Source organism: Berghia stephanieae, chromosome 5 (genome assembly GCF_034508935.2).
Source record: "Berghia stephanieae isolate SIO BIC M18660-M18661 chromosome 5, UCSD_Bste_1.3, whole genome shotgun sequence".
Lineage (NCBI taxonomy): Eukaryota > Metazoa > Mollusca > Gastropoda > Nudibranchia > Aeolidiidae > Berghia > Berghia stephanieae.
Window position 1 is genome coordinate 25,121,227 of NC_088364.1, and position 19,945 is coordinate 25,141,171.

A 19,945-nucleotide genomic window follows, 5' to 3' on the forward strand; every position below is an offset into this window, starting at 1 on the left:
TCTCTCTCTCTTCCCCCCCCCCCCCCCAATCATTTATTGCTCATACTGTTGTGTTACCTCTGCTGGACATTTAAAAATTATTTTTTATTATATAGCTGATGAACGTGTTCTTATACGTCTGATGGCATGACATTTCACTTCCTGGTACCGCGCATCTGATATCAACAGTTTGAATTTTAGACAGTTGGTGCTGTAAAATGCTTGTTGCCTCGTTTGCTACAGATGTTATAAATTGAATCAAGGCTGTCAGATTGATAATTTTTATATTCCCTGATGATTAGTTGAAATTGGCATCTTTGCTTATTGAAGCAGGCTCTGTACCATACTGTAATTTCCTTTGTTGGAACCAGGGAGTTTTTGTGCAGTTCAAACAATTATAGTTTCTTTAAGATGTATAGGTGTTGGATACATTTGTTGTGAATAATAATGTGTCTTGAAGCGGAGGTCTTTGTCAACGGTGATACATGATATTTGAAATGGTCAATAGTTTCCACAGTATGGTCTTGAAATTTTGTAGGGTTTTCTGGATGCTGTTTTGTCATAAGTCAAAAATTTGCTCTTTGGTCTTGGATATGTATTGTTGATACACCATGAAGGAAATTTGTTAATTTGCTGGTGGTATACATTTTCTGACTGGCTCTCATTCAGGCTAAGCACAGCTGGTTTGTCGGCATATTTCACGATGTTGCAATATGGTGTCTCTGATACACAGTCATATGTGTAGATAATACAATGTAACACGCTTTGTCGAAAACACATTGGAGACATTCTTTGTTCAATGAACAAGGACAGATTTCCCAAATGATGTCCTTCATTGTCTTAGTGAATTTTTTATGGCATCCACAGACTGCTCCACGAAAGAAAAAAAACTGATTTACCCCCACACATTGACATTGCTCATGAAGTGAAAGAGAGAGCGCAAGCGCACTGTGCGCTGTTCCATAGTATTCGTGACCATATTGCCTGAACCTGACCCCCAAAAAATATATTAATATTAAACAATCAAGTCCTAAAATAAGACGATTGTGAAAAGAAAATTAATTACTGTGAGCAAAAGCTCAACCATGGTTTCATTTATTCCTTGATCACCACTAACAATAACTCTCCCTTTTAATGTGACACAGTTTGTGATTAGTGCTTTTTCAAGGTAGATCCTTTTATATCTGTTATCAACTAAAGAGACGTCCTTAGAAAATTCTTCAAAAACAACAAAGTTTTCAACCAGTCCTGAAAGACTTTCACTCTGAATCCCAATAGAATCAAGTTTCAAAAACTTCTGAGAATGGACTCTGTTTGTTCTTGAGCCCAACAAAACAAAGTAGAATTATTTTTATTCCCATCAAACACATTTTCATTGTCCTTCTTATAACTGCTGGAAACCATCCACCCAAATGTTGTGTTCTGAACCACTAATCCCTATTAATGTTTCATATCATCCAATATTGATCTAACCCAATGACTCCCATAGCGGGCAGGGAGGTACTTGCTGTGTCTTCTATCCCCTCATCTGTTTTCCAATTGCTTTCTGTCTTTGTCTTGGAGTGAGATTGCTTGGTTTAGTCCTGACCTTGGTCGGAGTCCTTGGCTGAGAGGGAAACAGTCGAATGTGTAGTTATAGTTTTGGGAGATGATATTTTTTTCCTTGTAAATCATCTCTGTTATGTACTGTTACTCTTTTAATTTTTAACATATGGTTTGTAGACATTTGAGTGTATTCCTCTTAGTGGGGGCCTGTGCTTGTGTCTGGATGAGACTTTTAGGTGATCTCAAACTAAGTACAATGATAGTGTGCTCTTGGAATCTACATCTGTTTCCTATTTGAACCAATTCCCCTTTGTCTGCCTTATTCTTGGATGCTTTAATTGTAATTCTGGAACTTTTTACTATCCCATTTTCTTCCTTTTTACTGGCGCTGATATGACCTTAATGTGTTGCAAGCGCCGTAAAACCCTTAAAAACAAAACATAACCCAATGAGAACATCAATTTTTTCCATTGGCTGACAAATAGTATCTATGGCATAAAGTATTATTTTTTCACTCTTTAAAATCATTTCATAAATAAAACATTCTCTTTGTCCTTGTCATGCAGCAAATATTGAAAAAGAGAGAAGTTCTTCTCCAATACAATTCAATTTGAGTCATTCGGCACAAGTGTTTGTCATATAACTGGAATCACTTCTTGAATAAAAAAGAAAATGTGTTCCATCCACCAAGTGACGTTTGAACGCACTGCATCAAAGTGCTCTTATTTGTCCATTGATCCGTTTTACACATCACACAGGTTGAAATGCTAGGTCCTGTTCGTCCACAGCCGGTTCCTTTGCCCTCCCATGGTGGGCAGGAGGTTGCGCTGTGTCTCCTATCCCCTTATATCTATTTTTCGGGTTGCTTTCTGTCTTTGTCTTTCAGAGCTGAGAATCTTCCATCTAAATGGTGGTTTATCTCTGCCCATCCCCATCACATTTCTTCCTTTTTCAATTTTTTAAAATGAATAAAAACCACTACATCAACATCACTACCACCACTACTATGACAACCACCACAACATCATCATTATCCCTACAACCACTGCATCATCATCCCTACCACCACTACTGCTACAACCACCACCACATCATCATCATCATCCCACATCATCATCATCATACTACAACCACCACCACTTCTATAACTATCACCACATCATCATCCCTACCACCTTCACTACTACAACCACCATCACATCATTATCAATGCCACGACCACTACAATCATCACCACGTCATCATCCCTACTACTAAAACTACCACCACATCAACATCCCAACCACCACTAATACTACAACCACCAACACATCATCATCCCTACCACCTCTACTACTACAACCACCACCACGCCATCATCCCTACCACTACTACTACTTCAACTACCACCACATCATTATCCCTACTACAACGACAACCACCACCAGATCATTATCTCTACCACCACTACTACTACAACCACCACCATATCCACATCCCTTCAACCACTACTACTACAACCACCACCATGTCATCATCCCTACCACCACTACTACTACAACTACCACCACTTCATAATCTATACCACCACTACTACTACAACCATCACCTCATCATCATCCTTACCACAACAATGACTACAACTCCCACCACATCATCATCCCTACTACTACTACTACTACTACTACTACTACTACTACTACTACTACTACTACGACTACTGCTGCTGCTGTTGCTACTACTACTACTACGACTACTGCTGCTGCTGTTGCTACTACTACTACTACTACTACTACTACTACTACTACTACTACTACTACTACTACTACTACTACTACTACTACTACTACTACTACTTCCTCCACCACCACCTTAGTCTTGATCTATGCGCTGAAAAATTTCCTCTTTTTTGTGACCAGTCTTGGAATGAGATTACTTAGTTTTGTCCCTGATGGCAGCTGATTTAAAATCAAGGGGACTAACACCAGTCTATAATTTGAATTGTTAACATCGAAAGCTGCCAAAGACCATACATGAACCTGAGTTTCTTCATATGAAGTCCATAAATCCTTATTTTTGTGAGAAATATCCAATAATTATTGAATGTGAGTGTGAGAATTAATTATCTTTTCTTACCTCCCAAATCTATTAACTAGAAGTTATTTAGCTTCTTTGTAATTTGCCTCAGTTAGATCAAGTCCTTGTAATCAAATCCTGGCTTCACCTGTGTTGGATGTTTTTAGATATGAGAATTTATCAATCTCTGACAAGTGTGTTATTATATCAACAAAATTATCCCAAAAACTCTGCCATTCTACAAATTCGCCTGAAAATGTTGGCAAATTAAGCTAGGGTAGTTTGGCATCAATGTTTACTTTTTATTTGCATTTTGTGCTGTTTACCAAAATATGAATCTACTTCACATGTCTAACTTCTTTAAACAAAGTTCTGCTTTCAAAAGAATTCCTACTTTGGTCTGTCTGCATTCAGCTGCGTAATAAATTTCCTTTTCTATTTCTTCTAACAAAAGTTCATACTTGGATTGGCTTTCATCGTATTTTCAAAAGTTTTTCCTTAAAATCATTGATGGAATGCACCAACCTGGTCACTTCATATTCTTGATTCAGCAGTTCTGTATTATCACATAATGTTTCTAATTCAATCCCACATCTTGTGAGATGAATCTTACACTGCATTCTCTTTTTCTTGATATCAATCATTTTCAATGACTTAACACATAGTTTTTCTTTCAACAGATATAGGGGCTATTCAAATTCAAACCAAAATACAATCTCGATATACTGCCAGTTAAGATTGATTACGTCATCAGTCAGTAATCCACTGTTTTGTCTGTTTGATACAAACTTGTCTAGTCAATCAAAACATCCCAGGTTTCATTCACTATGAAATACAATCTAATCTAAAGGCAGTACAAAATCAGTATTGATTGACACCTTATATTTAAATCCAAGCATTCAACAACATCATGATTCTCTAGTGAAAGCACTCTTCTGCCATCTTTGTTCAACCAACAATAACCATCCAAAAAAAAAAAAAAAAAACAGATTCAAAGGATTTAACTCAATAATTAAAACGAACTAGATCATTGCGGGTGGTTGGATGGGAGCATCACCCTTGAATCATATACCTATGATGTTCGCATGGGTGTACGATCCGATAATGATGTCGTTTCTTCTTCTCTTTACTAGCCTATCCTGCTTCTTTGGTTTGTGATTGTATTTTTGACAGGGGATATTTTTTTTCTGTAAATCTTCTGCCTGTTTGTTCTTGGTTATTTATGATTTAGCTTATGATATCTTAAGGTTATGATTTTGATTTACATTTGTACTATTTTTGTTAGATTGCTTGTTTTTTTGTTTCAGCGGTCTCTCATATAACCTCAATTGTGTTGGAAGAGACCTAAAGCAACAAACAAACAAAACAAAAAACTAGATCATTACAAATTACTAAGCAGTGTTTCTTTCTTCTTCTTCTTCTAGGTTCCATGCCTGGTCCAGGCTTCGGATACTGCATGAATTATCTCTCTCCATTCCTCCCTGTCTCTTGCTTTTTCAAACAGCTCTTGGATTGTTAGGTTGGTGAAGCCCTTCAGTTGGTCTATGAGTGTTTTTCTTTGTCTCCCCCGGGCGCGTTTACCAGGTATTTTTCCACAACTTGCCAGGTATTCATTCTTATCTTTCCTTACTATGTGTCCGAAAAAGGATAGTTGTCGATCCGCTATTAAGGGCATTAGTTTCCTTTGTTGGTATGTTTGTTTTAGCACTTCTTCGTTCGTTTTGTGTGCAGTATCCTGCATCCTTCTCCAACACCACATTTCAAAAGCTTCAATGTTCTTTTGTGTTTCTGCATTTGTAGTCCAGCTTTCGCATCCGTATAACAAGATTGGCCACACGTAGCACTTCAAGACTCGGAATCTAATCCCGAACGACATCTGTTTGTTTTTCAAAATGTTTCCGAGGTCCATAAAGGCCTGTTTGGCTTGAGTTATTCTTGCTCGTATGTCTCGGTTACATGTTCCATCTGTTGTCACTATTGAACCCAGGTATTTAAAACTTTCTACGTTGGTAAGTTGCTCGCCGTGAATCGTTATATTGCAGGTGTTGTTGTTTTCGGGGTTTTTTTGTATTACCATGCATTCCGTTTTGGTGATATTCACTTCCATTCCCTTGGCTTCACTATCTACTACCACTTTGTCAACAATCTTTTGAAGTTGGATTTCTGATGTTGCAACGAGTACCGTATCGTCTGCATATCTTATATTATTTATGTTGTGACCTCCTACTTTTATTCCCTCCATATTAGTTATGCCCCTCATGATTGTTTCTTGGTATAGATTAAACAGATCTGGTGAAGCAACACACCCTTGACGGACTCCTTTCTTAATAGGAATGGAATTTCCTGTAGAGTTTCCGATTTTGATAGATGCCTGCTGGGTTTCTTTACAGCATGTAAATAAGCAATGGTAGTCGCTATTTTGCCAACAAAAAGGCATGAAATTACGAGACCAGGATACACAAACATTGAGATCATATACTTATACAGTAGGCTACATCACAGTTTGAGCCTCTTGTCTTACAGACGTGTTCATGGATTCAGGGAAACAGGGATTCTATTAACTTTTCTGTCTGTCCGTGTAGTTTGGTGATTATGTGTTGCACTGTATACAACATTACGAACTTAATCACCCTTGAGGACATCCCTTTGAAAGGGATTTTGACGCTGATGTGTGACAATTTTTTTTGCAGTGTGCAACATATGTGTACAGAAATTGATTCTTTTAAAATACTTTTATATATCTTTTATACATGTGATCTCCAAATGTTTCCTTCAATCTTTCGACCAATATGGTTAATTTTAAAAAGTTTTGTCTAGCATGCATATAAAGTTGGATGGATTTTTTCCCCTTTATAAATTGATTATACATTACTTATGTTAAAGTCAATGTCAGTTTTTTTGTTAGAATGCTTTTTTTGTGACCATCCGAGTTTATCCCTTTTGGCAGAGATCCTAGTGTTTTCAGATTAGCATAGGGATATACTATTCTGTTTCACTAGTCCCCTTTGTCTTAAAGTTGCTTTGCTGCTTGAGTGATAAACCTAAATATATTTGAACCTTCAGTTATCGTATTTTTTTACCTGGTGCTGAAATGACCTAACTTGTGTTGCAATCGCTGGGTAACATTAAAAACATGTTTTCTGTGAGTAGATTTCACTAAATGTAAGAAATGCATTAAACCAAATGAAAGTATTTTCCTTAACTGATATATATTACTGTTACCACTATTGGTTCCACAACAGATTAATTAAAAGGATCTTGCTTTATCACAACTACTGATATATATATATATATATATATTATATATATATATATATATATATATATATATATAATATATATATATATTATATATATATATATATATATATATATATATATATATATATATATATATTTAAGAAAACTAGTAAAAAGCCAGCAATTTCGCGGGGAAGGAACTATTTTCATTCGATATTAAAACACCATCATTTAATGAGGGCAGATTGGTAAACAACGTTGTCTGTGCAACTTGGTACATCCTCTGTTGATTTTTCTGTGTGGCCCAACATGAAGTGTAAGCCGCTATAGCCTCTGGCCCGTGACACAGCAACATAAAGTTGTCCGTGTATGAAAACAGGTTGTGGTAAGAAAATCAACTGCGAAAATAAACCTGAAGTAGCAGACGTGAGCAGAGTTGAAAGACGATCCTGATATCGAGAACTTACCTTACAGTACAGTACTCTGGTGATCATGTTTGGTGGCGTTTGGCACCGTTTTTATGCACCTCCACTGGAGGTATACAAAAACACACCACTTTTATGCACCTCCGTTGGCGTTGGATTAATGAAAATGTTGCTGCTTGAAGCTCGAAGGAAAAAATAACGATAAGTGTTGAATTGTAAGCCTCAATTTAATAGACGAAGACATACTGTGGACGTTTCTGATTTCCCCTTTATCAACAAAACACGACGAGTAAGACACTAAGAACGAATGAGAGATGTGTAGTGTGAATGGCGTAGATAAGGTAAATAGACATAAGCAATGATGGTATAGGAAGTTTTTGAAAAACATCAAAAACAAACCAAAAAAAAAAAAACCCCAATAAAATGACAAAGAAGCGGTAAACGAATACACTGATGATAATGATAAAATATTATAAAATGATAACAATTGACGTTTACATATAAATTGACTGCTACCGTTGTTGTTTTTAAACAAATATAATAATAAATAATGATAGATTAATTTAAGGTTTTAAATATATGTCCAGTAACTATAACAACGAAAATGATGTCTTTCTCAATAAAGTAAACACTTTAAAAAGATGTCCACAATGGGATTGAACCCAGTACTTTCTGACAGCTTATCCACTGCGCTACGGAGCCACCTGACTATTCATAACATTAAGGTCTTTCTAAAACCTTATTTTACCTTCAATTCAACTCCTATTTTCTTGTTTTAGATTTCGATTTTTTAGACTATTATTATTATTTTTTAATTTATTACCAAAGAAGTTAAACCTGGGTATTATCCACCCGAAACCATCACATTGAAAACATCAAAGGGGCAATAATAATACTTGATGTCATAAATAGATGAAAACTGTTGAAAACTTAGTGTGGATCTGAAATCCTTAAAGTAATTAAGTGAATACATTATTTTGAATGCGACGATTTGCATAAAAACGTCAAACAGACAACTTTTTACAGTGTCGAAATTGGTTGTTTTTGAGAGTGTTAGTGTCGTCGGTACATATTTCATGATATCGGTTTGACTCAACGAACATTCAAACTGACTTTAAATTATAAAAGGAAATCAAGTTATCTGTTTATCTATCTGTAAAAAATACATTTCTAGTTTTCAAATCTTCCAGTAGAGTTTTTCTTATTGACTCAAATGGCACAATGTTCTCCACAAGGCTAGACTATATTTTTTAAAGAAAGGATTTTCAATTCCATTGTATTTATCTTCCAACAACAGTCTATACATTTTTATATTTCACTTTCTAAACTTCATTACACAGTTCCTTCCCGCCTCCCCTCTTTTCACTTAATTAATTGTGCACCTTTTAGAAATATCTAACATTCTATTTTAATTCGTGCTTCCTTACAAATAGGAGCATACTAATTTCCTGCCAACCAATGTTTTGTTTATTCATCTTAACTACGCCACTACCACATTATCTCATTCATCTGTGGTGTTTCATTCATCCTGTTTTGTTGATAAAGGGGAAACCCGAAACGTTCATTTGATCTGTTTTTGTAATTAAATTGAAGCTTACATTCAATTTCACATTATTATTTATTTCTTCGAGCTTCGAGCAGCAACATTTACATTAAGGGAATACATTATACTGGGGATGTAGGAGCTTTCGGAATGTCTCCCCTTTACTTAACTTATGGAAAAACAAACATCCTAGCACCTTTACTAAGACTTATGACCAACCCTAATAGAAAAAAAAATCCTCCGATCTCGAGCTAACCTTAATAGAAAAAATGATGACATATTGAATAAATAAACGCCTGACAAAAGATCAACGGTGAAAATACAAATTTAAAGAATACTGGGGATGTATGAGCTTTCGGAATGTCTCCCCTTTACTTAATTTATGGAAAAACAAACACCCTAGCACCTTTACTAAGATTTATGACTAACCCTAATAGAAAAAAAATCCTAATAGTAAAAAAGACCCTCGGACTGCTTTGCACTACCTTTCAATACTTCACTAAAATCAAAATAGCGGCTGAAAATTAAAACAATGGTCAAAATCCATTTGGTTGTTCTTCCTGTCGTAAAAACGCCAAACTGACAACTTTTTACAGTGACGAAATTGGTTGCTTTTGAGAGTGTTAGTGTCGTCGGTACGTATTTTATGATATCTGTGTGACTCAACGAACTTTCAAACTGACTTTAAATTATAAAAGGAAATCAAGTTATCTGTTTATCTATCTGTAAAAAATACATTTCTAATTTTCAAATCTTTCAGTAGAGTTGTGCGCCGTATAATTTTTTTTATTGACTCAAATAAGCACAATGTTCTCCACATTGCTATATTTTTTAAAGAAAGGATTAACCCTATTTCCATACTAAAATAGAAAGTCCTATTTCCTGATTTGGGGTCCATTTGGCCCCCATGACTTGCAAAGAGAAAAATACTAGAAAGTCCTATTTCCTGATTTGGGGTCCATTTGGCCCCCATGACTTGCAAAGAGAAAAATACTAGAAAGTCCTATTTCCTGAATTGGGGTCCATTTGGCCCACATGACTTGCATAGTAAAATACTCGAAAGTCCTATTTATTTCTTATTTGAGGGCCGTTTAACCCCCATGATTTTACTACGGAAAAGTCAGTTAAAATCATATTTTCTCATTAAATGTATATAGGCAATATAAGTTGACATCATTTTGTTGTTTTTGTTGTGACATTATGCATCTATTTATTTAGTGACATAGTCGTGTCAATACGATCCACAACTTACTAGTAGATGGCATCTACAATCATTGACTTGGTCATTTTGTTTCCTGTTTGCTGTCCAATATGATGAGCGCCAGTTTCAGTTACCTACTTTTTCATCAACTCTAATTAAGAAACATCCAAGTAAGTACTAACTCATTACTTTTTTTCCTTAGATGTGTGATGTATGAAGATTATTCTGACACCTATCCTATGTAACGAAAAATGAATTGATAGTATCGCTAATTTTATGATTGTAGTACCAGCTAGAATCGCCAAATATGAAATGATGAAACAATAATGGATAAATGAAAGCGCTAATACTCAATATAATGTTTCTTCCAATACTTGCCTTACTTTCGCTTCTCGATTATCTTTTATTCTTGTGTGTACCCTACCTAACCACATATTTGTTTGTAACTTCTTATGACAAGTGATTTATTTTCTTGTACCGTTATTCAATCTCTAGGTGAACTAAATTAGCTTAAATGTCTACATTATGTTTCAATCATATTGTATTGATATTATTGCTTTAGAATTTTTGAATCTGCTAACTAAATGATTTGTATGTTGCTGGGTGTTTTTTTTTAATTTTCAGCCATCTGTTGTGTGGTCTAAATTATGTTGCATTGGACCTAAACCATGACGAATGGAGAAAGTGTAATATCCTTGGTAGTTGGAATGCTCAGATATACATTGAGTTGCAGTCTGCTGGGGCAACCCCAGTGCATGAGGAAGGTATGTCACCTACTATTTATTTAAAACTGAATGGTACCTTTTACATTTATCTGTGTAATGGTTGTTAGCTCGAAGTTAATAACAGGCATCATATGAAATCTAATATGTTTGCATTGTTGGCTAGTTACAATGGGATAATGTGTTTATTTTTTTGTTTTTGTCGTGTGTTTTAGTAATTTCTTTCACTCCCATGATACCTTCTATGAAAAATATTATGCTGATCTCCAATGAGAATATGAGTTTCAATTCTGATTGTTAGAATGTCATTTCTCCAAACAGTAACAGCATTATCAAGTATGTTTCTATTGTATGAAATAGTAAAATAAATATTAAGTTGGTGTAAGATTAGCTTATCTTTAACCAGTGAATTGACAGAATATCAGCAATTAATAATGCAAGATAAAGATGACCTGTTGCAAATCGAGTTCCAGGTAATGGATGATTTTCCCCCATGATGATAATGATGAAGGTATAAATTAATAATATTAACAACTCATACATTATTTGATTTATTGGCTGCAAAGACTTCAGAGTAAAAGTCGTTTTTTTTAAGATGAAAAATCGAACAGTTATACCTCTTTTATCTCACTTGTTGGATTTGACTTTCAGCATATCACAGCAAATCCATGAAGACAACGACAAGAAGTCATTCCTTGAAACATTTGGGAAAATTACATTGTCTTGTAATCACATTATTCTCAGATACTTTCATATTTGATGTTTTCTTTTATTTCTACATGACAATAATTGTCAATTGGGGATTCCAGTAAAAAAAAGTTTTCAAAATAATAATAATATACTCACATCCCCAAAATTCTCTTCCTCCCTCCCCCCCCCCCCCCCCTCTCTCTCTCTCTCTCTCTCTCTCTCTCTCTCTCTCTCTCTCTCTCTCTCTCTCTCTCTCTCTCTCTCTCTCTCTCTCTTTCATCACCATTTCCAGTTGTGGGTTCCTTCCCAATATAATTTTTTTCTTCTAATCCTTCAGACACTGGCAGTATTTCACCATTTCATTGGAATGGGAATGATACAAGCTCTTCAAATGAAAGCATCACTGATGAAGAAATGCCACTGATTCTGCTGCAGCCAGATCCAGAAATAGATGCCACCGATTCTGAACCTGAGGTAGATGAAGCTGAAGAAACAATAGAAGTCGGCAACTTCCAAAATACATTGTTTGTGGAGGAATGCACTGCTTGGAATAAGAACAAAATTCCACACATAGGAAGAATTCTATCAAAGTTCATAAATCCAAAAGAACCATGTCATGCATTCAAAAAAAATTGAAAAAGCCTGCCTCCGGAGTATTCTATTTTTTTCACTAAGAAAATGAAAAGTACTCTTGTGGTGATATGTACGAAGAAGGGACAAGAACAAAATGTACAAGTGCAAGATGGGAGAATAAGATCAACAGCACAACAGGAAGAGGAAGAATGCGACAAGGGGAAGATCCATAAAATGTCCAAGGAAAAAATGATGTAAAGTTCAGAAAGACTTGCAGCAGATGTGGAGAATTTACATGTTCACAGCGTAGCAGAATAATATGTACTTTTCTTGAAAATGAATATGTTCACGTGTTTTGATCAGAAAAAATCATATTTCTAAAACGATATTTCAGTGATAGTGGAACTTTTTTCTTGCCTTTTAATTCATAAAATGTACTATAGCTGAGCCTCGGATTAATTTTAATAAGTTTTGAATTATGTTTTGTTGTTGTTTTTTTGTTTGTTTGTTTGTTTCTAATGTTTTTCTACATTTTAAAGGTATTATTGCATCAATGAGAATCAGCATAAATATAGTCAATTGTTACCATTATCAAATTGTATTGGATGATCCTAGGTATTGTTGGCACATGTTTTTCTTCGACTCCACTCACTTGTAAAAGTGTTGTCCATGTCTGAATTGCAATTACTTCATAAAAACAACAATCTTTCACGGAAAGGAGTTGATGATGATGATGATGATGATGATAATGATAATAATATTAATAATAATAACAACCACAGCAATAATAATAATGATGATAATAGTAATAATCATCATCATCATCATCATCATCATCATCATCATCATCATCATCATCATCATCATCATCATCATCATAATAATAATAATAATGATATAATCATAATAATAATAATTATTAATAATAATAATAATAATAATAATAATAATAATAATAATAATAATAATAATAATAATAATAATAATAATAATATAATAATAATCATCATCATCATCATAATAATAACATCAACAATAATACTAATAATAATAATAATAATAATAATAATAATAATAATAATAATAATAATAATAATAATAATAATAATAATAATAAAAATTATAATGAAAATAACAATAATAAAAATTATCTATTATTATTATGATGATGATAATGATGATGATGATGATTATTATTATTATTATTATTATTATTATTATTATTATTATTATTATTATTATTATTATTATTATTATTATTATTATTATTATTATTATTATTAGACGTCTACGTATTATTATTATTATTATCATTATTATTATTACGTATTATTATTATTATTATTATTATTATTATTATTATTATTATTATTATTATTAATATTATTATTATTATTATTATTATCATCATCATAATTATTATTATTGTTATTATTATTATTACTATTATCATTACTATTATTATTGTTATTATTATCATTATTATTATTATAGAAAATTGTGGAATCAAATGAAAGAAATAGCATTCCTTTGTTGAAGTCTTTAGTATTTTTCTATATAAAGTCATGGGGGCCAAATGGACCCCAAATCAGGAAATCGTACTTTCTAGTATTTTTCTCTTTAAAAGTCATGGGGTCCATATGGACCCCAAATCAGAAAATCTCAAATTCCAGATGAGCATGTTCAGTGTGAGTAAAATATGCACGTGACAAGCATGAAATTTGGCATGGTCATGGGCCTCATCATTCTAGGAAAAGTCACCAAATTTCAGGTCTCTGTGTCAAAAATTGACTGTTTTATGAATAAAAAACACCCCCCTGGGGTCTTTTTGGCCCCCAAGTATGGAAATAGGATTAAGATGCATCAGGAATTTGAATGAGCGGGAAATATTCTGTTCTTCCTTTTAGGCTTGGCTGTTAGTGCTGAGGCGACTAAAGAGATGATGTTGCTACAGAACCAGCTGGGTATGGCCATCAAGAATCAGCTTGCAATGTTAAATCAAACAACAATGGCTGTGGAGCAGGCAAAGAGGGGATTGGGATCTGCTGCTGATTTGTCATCATCATCTTCATTGCTATCCAGAACGTCACAAAAAGGTATGTGCATTGCTCAAAGTATGCTCTGAAACCACAAACTCTCTAGCATGATCTCCTTGGGACATGCAAAAAAAAGTTTGAGGAAACAGTATTCAAAGAATAATGAATTAAAAATTTAGGGACATTAGAATGAGTTCCAGGAACAGTACTTTAGTATATGTCTAAGTAGGTACCCCAAGAGACAATATTTATGTATGTATATAAATATATATTTAAAATGGGTTTCTCTGACTGTATTCTTAAAACATTTTGATAATACGAAAATACTCTTTGAATTTTGAAATTCATTCATAAATTTAAAAAATGAATGGGAATTCTTTTTGCAAGAACCTAAAGAATCTTTTTGCATGCCAATTGAATGATCCAATTTGTACAACATGTATAAAAAACTGAAGTGACTTGAAAAAAGATGGATAGAAAGATAGTGAAACACACTTTTAAAGCACAGTGACTAGATAAATAAAAGATAACAAGATTTGAACCAGACACAAATATTTTCCTAAATCTACAGTCTGTTGAATCCCCCCTCAAAACTCTCAGCAATGCAAATGTTTTGACGAAATAGCATATTCCATATACTAAATGAACATTATGATCATACAAAATGACATGTAATTCATGTTAACGGGTAGAGGGTATTCCAGGGAAGAGGTCCATTTTTTTCAGACATTTTCTTCAAATGGTCTTTGCAAAATAAAAAAGTGAACATCAGGGAACACGCAAAATGCATAAAAGACTAAATATCTCTCGAAATAATGCAGATAGAAGAAAAATATCACACATTTTAGGAAACGACCTGCTGAATTCAAAAATCATGTTAACTTTTTGGTAAAGTCAATATTTCCTTCTCAAAATTCAACATGAAATTATGAATGATAAGCACAATGTTTGAACGAGCAGTATAAGATAATGAATCAACCTCTTAAGAAACTCATATCATCCCAAGACATCATGTTTTCACTTCCATGGTGCTTTATGGACTTGTCTGGGAATTATATTGCTTGATTTTGGCTTGTCCCTCTCTGAAATCCTTAACCGAGAGGGTGCAGTAAATTGTATTATTCCTTTTATGGAGGATGATTTTTCCATTGTAAATCGTCTCTTTGTATGTTATTAGGGGTATAGATATATCAGTTGGCAGTAGAGTGCTTCCCTCTTATACGGGATCATGCGCTTGTGCCCGGCAGGTGTGTCTTTTCTGGCCTCAACTCCCTACCACCCCAAAGTCATTTAGCGCCTTAAGGTCTATGATGCGTAACTGTATCCTGATTTCTGTATTACTGAATGCAGAGACGCCAACTTCAAATTTGGCTCACAGGAGTTTCAGGCACCACTCGTAGGAATTTCAATGCCGAAAGAGGAATTTCCGCACACAAGAAAAAGGAATTGGAATGGTATTGTGTTTACATATTATTGTATTGTTCTAAATAGATAACTGATTAGAATTATATTATGATACATAAACACATTGCCAAATACAATCCCAAAGTTTCCTTATTTCAAATGAAGTAAAGCTCCAAAACCTAATGGTAGACATTGTAGTACTGTTGATTGGTAGGAGGATGATGTGGTGTTGGTGGTTGTAGTAATAATGGTAGTGATGATGAAGATGTGATAATCGTTGTTGTTAGTGGTAGTGATGATGATATGGTGGTGGTGGTGGTGGTTGAAGTAGTAGTGGTAGTGATGATGAGATGGTGGTGGTATAGTGGTTGTAGTAGTTGTGGTCGTGATGATAATGATGTGGTGGTGGTTGTAGTACCGGTGGGTGATGAATATGTGGTGGTGATGGTGGTTGTAGTACAAATGGTAGTGATGATGAGGTGGTGGTGGTTGTAGTAGTATTGGTAGTGATGATGTGGTGGTGATGGTGGTTGTAGTACAAATGGTAGTGATGATGATGTGGTAGTGGTGGTTGTAGTAGTAGTGGTAGTGATGATGTGGTGGTGGTTGTAGTAGTAGTAGTGGTAATGATGATGTGGTGGTGGTTGTAGTGGTAGTGATGATGTGGTGGTGGTGGTTGTAGTAGTACTGGTCGTGATGATGATGTGGTGCTGATGGTTGTATGAGTAGTGGTAGTGATGATGATGTTGTAGTGGTTGTAGTAGTAGTAGTAGTAGTAGTGATGATGATGATGTGGTAGTGGTGGTGTGGTTGTAATAATAGTAGTAGTAGTAGTAGTAGTAGTAGTAGTAGTAGTAGTAGTAGTGGTAGTAGTACAAAATACACGTCAACCTATTATCCATTTTGATCCAGTTTTAACAGTGTAAAGAATGATTATTTAACTTCTACACATATATTGCTCCACTAGCCGCTAGTACCTCTTATTGTTCCTATACACAGTCTATCATGAAAGCTTTAGAAAAAATTGAATTATTTAGAAAATGAAGTGGCACTTCGAAGTCTTTTTATTTCTCCAATCTCCAAATTATAACTGTTACAAGTACCATTTTTCCCAAATAAAAAACACATTCGCAATGCTTTTTTCAATTTTCTAACACATTGGGACGAATCCTTATGTGATATTTGACTATTTATAAACTATAAGTAGTGGGTATTCCCATGCAATTGTTTTAAAAACGACATCACACCTTAGACTGTAAAATTCGACTATAGTTCGACTATAGTTATAACGAGGCCAAACATTCATTTTGTCATGTCAACAACATGACCGCCATGAGTGTAAAGTGTGTGTATAAATTCATCACTTGTTTTTTGCAGACTACTGTGAATTATTTTTTAAAAAGGTATTCTGAATTAAATAACTAATGAAATCTGATCAGGATTTTGATTTGTTATATGTCAGACGCTCATGACATTCTCATTCCAGGTTGTTCTTGTTTGCAATTTTTCAAGTTTTTATAACATCAGGGTTTTTATGAGGGTTAATACAAAGGTCCTTTTTTCTCACACTTTGTCACATTTTCCATTTTTATAGCACCTAGAGCAAGACCAGGTCCAAACAGAAGATCAGTTGACCAGTACAGACCTGGCACTTCATTAGATGACAGTGGTGATCCATATGGTGAACGTGAAAGGCCCAGGCCAAAAACTGCATCAAGTTAGTTTTTTGTGTTCCATTTTACCTTTAGTCTTAGAATTTTTATTTTAAATTCAATGGCTTTGGAAGGTTTGAATTCCAAAATCCATTAATAGACCATTTCACATTTTACAGTGTTTGTGATAAGTTGAAAGAACCATTCGAAATGTAAGAATGACGCACCAAAAATCTATTTACTTACTTTTGTATAATTTAGCTCTTATACCTCACCTCATCGGCTTGATGCATATATTTAAACATTTGATATCACAAAATGTGTTGTGCAAAACGATTTCTTGATCTCGTGCTCCCAGTCATTAAAAGAGTGGCAAAAGCAGCAACCCATGTGGCAAACAGAAAGGAAAGGTTCTTTAGAGGTTTAATGAAGTGAACCTGACTACATGTTGTACCTCCCAGTCTTTCTTCACTCTTGTAGGAGCGTGACCTCAGGTCAGGGCATCAGTTACCTGTTGACTGCTAGGAACTCACAGTTATTACACACATTTGTTTACTTTGTTCAATCCGCTATTTTACATTTAACTCAATAGTGAAGGCAAAGAGATTTGAACAGAAAACATTTAGCAAATAATGGGATCATCAAAATAAATTATATGAGCAAATGTCAGAAAACTTAGATCAGATTAAAGACAAGCATTAACAGAATGTCGACTCTATGAGATTATTAATTTGAAATGCCATGTCTGAGTATGGATAAACTTTCTCTCGTTTTGGGGTATCTAGAAGATTTGTTTAAAGTTACAGGGACTATATATTTGATAGTGAAGCGTTATCGGATAACAGAAACAGTTTTAGATTGTCAATGCTTAGTTTGACCATGAGTTACATCTTGTGAGGAGAGGTACATCATGACATTGCATCTAAGAGACAATGTTCTTTGTTCTATTTATCAGCTTTGACTGTATTCTAATATTTTGATATTGTTTAGACTTGTGACAGCATTAAGTACTGCAAGGATTAAGTGTTTCAAAGTGAAATTGAATGACAAGTGATGAACCAGAATAGTTAAAGGGCTGGTGATTATGTCTTGCTCACCTTTAAAACTACTGCAGTTATTTAAGCACAATCAGCATATTATGGCAGACGCTCATCATGTTTGATTCATTAATCTCATTTGATTTTAAGATCTTGTCAACATAAATATGTACACTAATTTATAGCTTTGTTTGTCTTTATTTTAAGGCTGTATATAACACTGTGACCCGGTAGGTTAAGGGTTCGAGGTTCGCTTGAGGCATTTACGTTTTTTTTTCTTCATTGGGCAAGATTATTAACCCACAGTTTGCTCACTGTGGACAACAAGGGTGATTCATGTTGACTTCAGATGTTTGCTTGATGGATTATCTATTTTTTTTAAATTTTCTTCTCATTTCACTGTAATTCTAGTCAATCTGAGCCAGCTTGGAGAAAATACAATAGATACTGTAGACAAGGCATTGCATAATAAGCTGGACAGTATGATTAGATACCAGTATCGTGTCAACTGTTAGATGACTATGATTATATGATTTATTATAATATTCATTACTGATTATTTTGAGTGATCAGTTCTGGATGCAAATCATAAATGTAATCCAAGCTATTCATTGTGATGTTATTCTTTAATTATAATCCATAAAAGAAAAAAGTGTTAACACCCTGCTAATTGTTTTCCTTTTGTCTCTTTTATTAATTTATCTCTTTTGGTTCATTTCAGGACCACGACGTGGCAGTAGAGGAGGGAGAGGAAGAGGAGCTGGAGGTGGAGCAGGAGCCAACGCTGGAGGTTATAGCAGTAGAGCGGCAGCAAGCTATAGGGATGAGATAGATGATTGGGAAAGAGACACTCTGTCCAGTCAATATCAAGATCCCTATGCCTCCTCACAAGATTATGCTTATGAAGGGCAAGTATCAAGCAATATTTATATATTTTTTTAAACATTCATTTATTTATCGTCGATTACATGTTTTTTAAAAGCATAAATAAATGATTGTTTTTTTATCCTTTTCTCAATACATTAAATATATTCAAACATATCATAGAGTCAGCAATTTGGAGAAAAAAATATTTGATCTGAAAATAAAAATGTCTGTGGGTTTGTAGATATTGAAAATATTCAAAAAGATGTAGCCACAACAAAATTTTCTCAACAACAGTTATGGTTGATGTTTATTTTGTGCTGAATTAAGAGAAGTAAAACATTTTGTGAAAATGTAAAGAAAAGAAAATCCATTTCATAGATCAGATTTAGGGTACAGGTGAGGGCTGTTAGGGAAACATTTTCACATTGTTAAAGGCATCTGGACTTGACTTGAAAATGTATAGTATTACATTTCTAGCAATTTGACATTTAGTGGTGTTTAAACAAAAGAGAACTGGAACACATAGTCTCCTGGCAAGTTTCTCCCATTTGAAATTCATTTTTTTAGTGTAATTATTTTGATTATTTTCTTTGTCTTTCTTTCTATGTTTTTTTTGTGTTCAATATATTTTTTTTTCTATATTAAAATCATTTTCAAAAAAATATTTTTTTATGTTTATTTGCCTATTTTTATTCATGCCATGCTTGAATATTTGTAACTTCAACATTTGCTAATTTTTCTTGTGTTTTTTTTTTTCTCTTCTCTTTCTCTTTTCTTCTTTCCTTTTTTTTTTTCTCTCTTTTCTTCTTTTTTTTTTTTTTTTTTTTTTGTCCTCTTTGTTTTTCATCAATTTTTTTTTTTTTTTGGCGGCACTTTTTCAAAAGATATGTTTGTTTTTTTGGGTTTTTTTTCTTTTCATTATTTTTTTCCTCTTGAAATTTAGAAAACTATCAGGACAAGTCTTGATGCCCCATTC

The 19,945-nt window shown here is 33.9% G+C and overlaps 2 protein-coding genes across 2 annotated transcripts in view; both read left to right on the plus strand.

The window, feature by feature from the left end:
* The window catches only part of LOC144972647 (uncharacterized), a 58,203-nt gene that overhangs the window by 36,138 nt on the left and 2,120 nt on the right, over window positions 1–19,945 (plus strand). Inside the window, exons 10-12 of the mRNA XM_078914126.1 lie at window positions 13,881–14,069; window positions 17,008–17,130; window positions 18,824–19,010. Of these exons, the coding sequence (XP_078770252.1) occupies window positions 13,881–14,069; window positions 17,008–17,130; window positions 18,824–19,010 (499 nt within the window). The remainder of the gene's footprint in view (window positions 1–13,880; window positions 14,070–17,007; window positions 17,131–18,823; window positions 19,011–19,945) is intronic.
* LOC144973799 (uncharacterized) lies at window positions 5,984–12,173 on the plus strand. Its single transcript, XM_078916693.1, has 3 exons — window positions 5,984–6,165; window positions 10,613–10,752; window positions 11,738–12,173. Exons 1-3 carry the CDS (start codon window positions 5,984–5,986, stop codon window positions 12,034–12,036), a joined length of 621 nt encoding a protein of 206 aa, XP_078772819.1. The 3' UTR covers window positions 12,037–12,173.